Source organism: Vigna unguiculata, chromosome 11, assembly GCF_004118075.2.
Source record: "Vigna unguiculata cultivar IT97K-499-35 chromosome 11, ASM411807v1, whole genome shotgun sequence".
NCBI lineage: Eukaryota > Viridiplantae > Streptophyta > Magnoliopsida > Fabales > Fabaceae > Vigna > Vigna unguiculata.
The window spans coordinates 10593535-10600686 of NC_040289.1; the positions used below are offsets into that span (position 1 = coordinate 10593535).

The 7152-nt window shown below is 32.9% G+C and overlaps 1 protein-coding gene across 2 annotated transcripts; it reads right to left on the bottom strand.

The window, feature by feature from the left end:
- Positions 1 to 250: 250 nt before the first annotated feature.
- Positions 251 to 7152, bottom strand: LOC114168586 (polynucleotide 3'-phosphatase ZDP). Of its 2 annotated transcripts, none has more exons than XM_028053475.1 (11): positions 6683 to 7152; positions 5108 to 5164; positions 4868 to 4937; positions 3628 to 3701; positions 3421 to 3477; positions 3182 to 3258; positions 2918 to 2999; positions 2687 to 2803; positions 924 to 1060; positions 663 to 798; positions 251 to 485 (listed from the first exon to the last, which is right to left on the bottom strand). In XM_028053475.1, exons 1-10 carry the CDS (start codon positions 7022 to 7024, stop codon positions 711 to 713), a joined length of 1101 nt encoding a protein of 366 aa, XP_027909276.1. In that variant the 5' UTR covers positions 7025 to 7152; the 3' UTR covers positions 251 to 485; positions 663 to 710. The 2 variants fall into 2 exon arrangements, with proteins under 2 accessions (XP_027909276.1, XP_027909275.1); XM_028053474.1 differs by having other exon boundaries at positions 729 to 798; positions 6683 to 7151.

The window sequence follows — 7152 nt, forward strand, 5'->3', positions numbered from 1 at the left end:
CATTCTAATCAAACTTTAATTTTGACGAACTTAGATTCACATTCATACTAAAACATAAAGGATTAACAATACATTGAATCCAACTATAATTTATACTGTCGTTATTAACTTTAATTCTTCTAATACTTCATTTGTTTTCGTACATTACCCTTTGCTTGAAATATAAAGATTAAAAAAAGTCACCTGCCTTTTATTTTATTTTTTTATCCCCACAACGAAGTTATATCTATTTTAAAATGAATAAAGGTACTCGGACATAAAATAGTGTATTGAAGAACAAAAACATGGGATTGCCCACAAATTAGTCCATGATCCATAAAATCCATTTACATCCTTTCTGTTGCATACACTTCCACTTGGTAATGTAACTTTCATACAATAAAGCACCTTAAGTCCACAACACCACAATCTTCATATGAACCAGTGACATAATTAGATACTCAAGCAAAGTAGTCTTCGGGGAGGTAAAATTTTAAACCAATGGCCTGAAATCATTGAAAATAAATAAATAGATTAGACAAAAAACATGCAAAGTTTGAAAAGCAATTTCTAAATCAAACAGTAAAATAAGATTAAGTACAAACTTGATGTAAAATATTCACAACTGGATGAAGTAAACACCCATAGATTTCAAAACTAATCAGAGAGAAAAAAGCGCTCACACAAGATTTAATCATAAAAGCCAACCATTTTCTAAATGGTTTTGATGGCTAAAATAGTCCGACTACCTCTGCAAATTTAATATCTGCATCACTGTGATCTGATTTTCTCCCGGCTGCATCACCGACATAAAAGGATCTACAACATTGATAATGAATCTTTAAGATTATCATCACTTCATGGATAAAATATGGTACTATTCGAAAAAAAGGAATAAAAAAAACATAGCATCAATTGAACTACTGAATGGAAGAAAAAATAACTGATCCATATCAATGACAATGTCAGAGTTGAAGTGCTGCTCCATAAGATGCCACATCCCTGGTTTGGGTTTGCGAAAAGCATCTTCATTCTTTTTGTCTGCTCCTGATTTCAGACCAACCCCACAAGCTATAAAAACCTGTACAGATAAATACTGAATCAGCTTCTTGTGCATTGCCTAAATATTTTTGAAAGCGAATGAGCTACAAAGTCTTGATTTTACCACGATAGTATGTGTTACATAGAAGAACTCCAAAATACACAGTATAAATTAGGGTGCATCCGTCCACCTTACGAGATCTGGACTATAATTAATGTTTATCTATTATGTTATGATCCAATGATAACTTGTACAAGGTGTATGGATACACCCAACTTAAAAGAGTTATATGCCATTATTACTCTTGTTAAATAAGGAATGAAACCGGCAATTTGCTACCTCCAAACCACCCAATGATAGTGAGACCTTTGACTTAAATTTTCATAGGTCGAAAAAGTTAATGTCCAGTAATAATACAAAGATGCAAAAGGTTCAAATTTCAATTTGAATATCTGTGGCCGTGAATAGAAGAACTACTAGCATGGACATGATTGGATTGACGAAGAAATCCCTTGAATGGCAAACAGTAAAAGGCAGTAAAAATGTCAAAGATACCAACTTAACTTCTTTATGGATAACCACTTTAATTTAAAACTATATCACCTTAAAAGTGGCGGTAAAATTTTATTTACTTGACTGTTGGAGGAAGAAACGAAAAACAACGTTACTAGGAAGATATTAGTACTGACAAATGTTTCACTTTAAATAACACCAAACAAACTAATTTAGAATAAAATTTCCCAAAAAGGGATCACAATACTGGTGTAAGTTAATAACATTATCAAATCTGATTACTATTTAACCTGAAAAATTAAAATATGATGATATAATACTTACAAATAATAAGTTTTAAATTCCACTAAAGAATACAATTTAAGAGAAATTTCTTTGTTGCCAATGACAAAGATATTTTACTGTTTAAAGATAAGAAAGGATGTCACAGGACAGATTGAATATTTCAAAGTTTGAAGAACTGCCAACTTTAAGAGTGCTTTTGAGGTATACTGAGGGACGAAACACAAACAAGTAGGAATTGTCGTTGTGTTATTATTCCATGCACACAGGACTACACAACTATATATTGCCATTATGTTTTGATAAGTAGAAGTACAGATAAAACAACGCACAATTTATTGTAATAACCCTTATGCTGTGCATAGATTTTCTCACCGGGATTAGTGCATGGAAATATTCACCGGTTTATCCCCTTCACCTGTGTTTTGTCCTGTACTTTAGACTATTTTTAAAACAAAAAAGGTAAGGCACATTTTTTCATGCTCAGTGCGCTGTTTCTTATTTTTTAGTAAATCAAACATACATTCATACTATAAACCTAATTGCCTATTCCTACCTATCCGGTAGAAAAAGAAAAAAATATTTACCTATTACGCAAAAAGACAGCATCTCTAATTTTAAAAATCACCTTGCTTTTGTTTCACTGGAAAAATCAATCTCAATCACGTAATCCTATGTCCCCAAATGGAAAACACTGTAATTTTAACATCACCTCGCTTTTGTTTCACTAATAAGAACTTCTCAATCAAGTAATCCTAAGTCCAGAAATGGAAAACACTGTAAATGTATTTTAAGTCAACTAGCAAAACAAATAATACATAATTAAATTGTTAATACCAGAAGATACATCTGTTGTGCCAAAAAACTCACCTGAACTGGAACCTTCACTCTCTCAATAAAATTATTCAGACGTCCAACTTTTGAGTCCACAGCCACTTGCCTCTTATTCTTCCAACGTTCAATATTGGATTCATTGGTGAAAATTACCTATAGAAAACAAAAGCGAGAGTATGCAAACTGTAAGTTTCATAGAGAAGTTCCAAAGTCCACCAAATATTCACAGTAAATATCAAGTATTTTTCACCAAAATTGGGGACACACCAATTTGTAGCCATCATTGTATAGGCTCTGTAGTTTATCAGGAATTGACGAATGCATGAGGGTCCATTCATTTGCACCCACTCTAAATGAAAAGGATAAATTTCTTAATAATCAGAAACGCATTATGTATGCCAACTCACAACATCAACAACAACAATAATATCAGTTTGAAAGAACAATTTTGATAAAATATATCCAATCCATAGATCCACAAAAGCCAACAGCATTATTAATCACAAGTCATGACTTCATATGAAGAAATACCTCTTCACGTCTGTTTTTGCAAGACATCCATCAAAATCAAATGCAGCAATTTTACTTGAATCACGCAGACCATCATCCTGTAAATTATTGTACATTGAACAAGGGAAACATGTAAGCTAAGCATATCAGAATGCATTTATATGTATGTTCCTAATGAATTTTTAATTAGGCATCTTGCACAAGGTTATAGTTGTCTAAAGTACATACAACCAAATGAAAACCACGACTATTAATCTCACCCGTTCCAGAAATATGACTGTTTGGAATACCTTCCATTTTGGTAGAAGGGTAGCATCCTGAATCAGGAAATAATTTAATCAAACACGAGATGAAAAAGACATTAAAATAGATCAAAATAGTAAAGAAAATTGTAAGCATAACATTGATAATCCGACATTAGAGCCATCGCGAAAAAAAAAAAGAGACAGAAAAGAGTATAACCTTACCTTGTATTTGCTGTTGACATCAGAAACTGAAAATTTAATGCTCACCGCAGCTTTAACATCAGGTGTCCACAACTGTGAGCAATAACCATTAAGAACAAAGAGAATTAACAATACAATCTTGGCAGAGATAAGGCCTTTCACCGAGAAAAATAGAAATTGGAAAACAGGATCATAAGGTGGTGATAATCCCAAGTGAACTTAGGATCACAGGTAAATACTCATATTAACCAGATGTAGCAGGTAACACTATTATTTTAGTATTTAAATATTTATTGTCAATGTTTTAAAGTTACAAATTAGTCCTTTATTACTTATTCTACAGACTCTAGAAACCCTAGAAGCCTCTCTAGCACCATGAGTTTGTGCTCTTTCCTAAAGGACAGTGGTGAAGACAATCACATCACCGTGCGAGTAACAATTCCAAAATCTTGTCAACCCCATATCTTTTCAGCACTTATAGAGTCCAATTAAATGACTTGCTTTTAAGATAGACTACATAAAAAATAGTCCTTCATTAGAATTTTTTTTTATTCATAATACTACTACTCCAGACAAGTTAAAACAAATACAAAAGGTTAAGAGAGATTATTTCATCTCTTAACTAATTCATTCATTTATAGAAACTCTTACATCAAAGATAAACAGAGAAGTAATGAGCAACCAACACCTAGGTCAAATAGGTGATACAATGCATAAGTTAACCTTTTCTAACAAGCTAACCAATTCAACGAACTCAAACAATTCTGACAATATATTGGTAAATTAAGCCCTTAATTACAAGTTTCACATCCCAGCTATTCATTAAACCAATAATACATTCTAACAACTTGGGCCACCAGTCCATTTTTCCTTCATGGAGCACCATAAATAAATCCTGGAAAATAATCTAAACCTACACTGAATGTCTTTAAGCTCAACTGTATACATTCGTGACAGGCAAAATTAAGAATATCAAGAAACACTCCTTTACATATAATTACAAAAAAAAAAATTAGAAACACATTTCTTCATCAAATCCTCAATTCTAATATTCGTTACAGTACCTTTATTCAAGATTAAGAGATCTAGAATGGCATAAAAAAGATAATGGATTGCATATAACTATATCACACCCAAGAAGGAAATACTAAACACACTATTTTAGGCAAAATTTTGAAAACCTTCTTAACAGGAAGCATTAAAACCACCCTCCACTCTCTCTTTTTAAGATACAATCTCTTTCACAGTTTGTGTGCTTACCTTTTTCTCTTTGAATCACGTTCCTCAGTCTCTTGAAGTTCATTTTCTACATCTTCTGTTGCTTTACAAACCTATTAAATAAGTGCAAAACACAACCAGAGAGAGTAGTTAAATTAGGTCAAAATTCAGAAGATATTTTTTATTCATAATGCTACTACAATTACAGACATGTTAAAACAATAAGATATAGAACAAAAATCCAAATTAAAAGAGAAATACTTCAATCAAATTGAGTTATCACCTCTTCAGACTTGCCATTTTCAGCAAATAATTTTATCAGAGCTTCCTGGTCACTACTCTGCATAGATAAAATAATACAAACAAAAAAACATAACTTTTAAAAAAGAAAGTCATGAAAAGCTCCGCTAAAGCTTCAACATGCAGTCAAGAGATTAAACAGATTAAAGTCTACTGGTTATAATACTATCTATTTAACTAATCTAAAATGTCAAAATTTCTTCAAACGATAAAAGCCATCAACTCCAATTCTCCAAGTGATACCAAATTAATGGCATGAAACAACTTAAGCTTTAATAAAAATTGTCACACAAGTCTTACTTTTAATGAATTTTAATAAATTCTAGTTTAAGAGTCTCAGGAACACACTCCATAACTAACTCGTTCTAATACACTCCTTACTATTTAAAAATTACAAAATCACAAACAATGTTTCCTTAGATAAATGGGAAATGTCATAATCTTGTCATTTTTTTAACAAATTCAAAACAATAAATAAACCAATAATAAAGGGTGTCTTTTAATAGCCTTTCTGATTTTTCTACAAAAAAAATATATATTTGAAAATGTATAATTAACATCTTGTATGGGATCACCCACATCTTTGGCGTTAATAATCATGCACACTATTAAAAAGGAAACGTATCTCTCCAATATGTGGAATTAACATTTCTAATAACAAAAACAATCTTCATTCTTATGATTTTTTTTGAAAAAAAAAAGAGTAAATTACAATAACGTCACTAAAGTTTCACAAGATTACACAAACTCCCATAAGCATCTTCTGTTACAAGAGAAATGGCAAAATATTTTTCAAAAATTAAGGAAATTAGTATAGTGGAACATTTTTCAAACAATTAAGACTGTTTGGTTTTCAGTTTGGGATAATACAAACTCCTTTTGAAAAGTAAGCTCAATCTCAAGACATGTTTGGCTTATTCTCAAGAGTATATTAGCCCCCTAAAATTAGTTTAGAAACTCAGTTTTGTACATGCAAGTGTTGAGTTGCATTTGCTTTAACCCAAACTTAAGTTTGCAAATTCTAATCTAAAGGAGTTAGGGTAGGATTAACAAATATAAGAAGTCTGTTCATTGTCATGAAATGTGAGGGATGTTGTTACTATATATAATTACAGAAAAGAGTTTAACCCAAGAGATTGGTTTATTACTTAAGAGAGTACTATATCAAGCAGTTCATTATACTTAATGTAGGACTCCTAACATTGTTACTCCCTTATAAAGAAGGAAGTCCACAGCGGCTTCACCCAATTGCAGTCTTTGTTTCTTTGACGGCTTCACCTACCTATGGGTATACTGTTTCCACCTTAATCCAGCCTACAGGTAAGTTTTTTTGTCACCTAAATCTCAATGAAAACAACAATGATTAGGACTTATATCCAAGAGGAGAGTCCAACCCAAAAATACTAATCCACTAAGTGAAAGAGTATCACTCAAAGTAGTTCATTCTACTATCATGGTACTCCTAACAGGTGTTTATGTAACTTCATTATTAAACAAAGAAAAGAAAAGTAAAGCGAACTGTCTGAAAGAGAAAAAAACAAGAGAAGAGACGGGAAACCTTCAAGGTTGAAAAGCCTTTGATTGCCTGAGGAGAGGGAGGAGAATGAGAGGCTACAGGGAAGCAATGGAGGTGGTGCCATTTGACGACGTCGTATGGAGAACCCTTGGAGACCAAAGCCAACCTCAGGGTCTTTCCTCCGATGGCTTTCGAGCACGCCTTGCACAACGACCGGTTAGATTTCGCGTACTCCGCCACCATCGAATCGCGCGGCGCCATCAGGAGCGGCGGCGGGTTTCTGTTCCCCGACGGAGATGCGGCGGCTGAAACGGATAGAAGAAATGGAGGGAGTTTAGAGCGACCGACGTTGACGGCGGAGAAGAAATTAGGGAATCGCAGCATTGAAGGGCTCCATTGCAGTTAGGAAGCAGATTTTTGAGTGAGAAAAATTGGGAGAAAACATGAAACAGAATAGGGTAAGAAGTAATAAATTTCGCGCCAATTAGGTTTCACTTGATTAAGAGGATTGC

Bases quoted from the DNA above. Each gene is read 5' to 3' on its own strand.
- LOC114168586 (XM_028053474.1), bottom strand. From the start codon at position 7,024: ATGCTGCGATTCCCTAATTTCTTCTCCGCCGTCAACGTCGGTCGCTCT. The intron at 799-923 runs GTTATTTTTTCT...TCAATGTTGTAG, and splicing joins ATTGTCATTGATATGGATCA to ATCCTTTTATGTCGGTGATG. The intron at 486-728 runs GTAGTCGGACTA...CAATGATTTCAG, and splicing joins CAGATATTAAATTTGCAGAG to GCCATTGGTTTAAAATTTTA.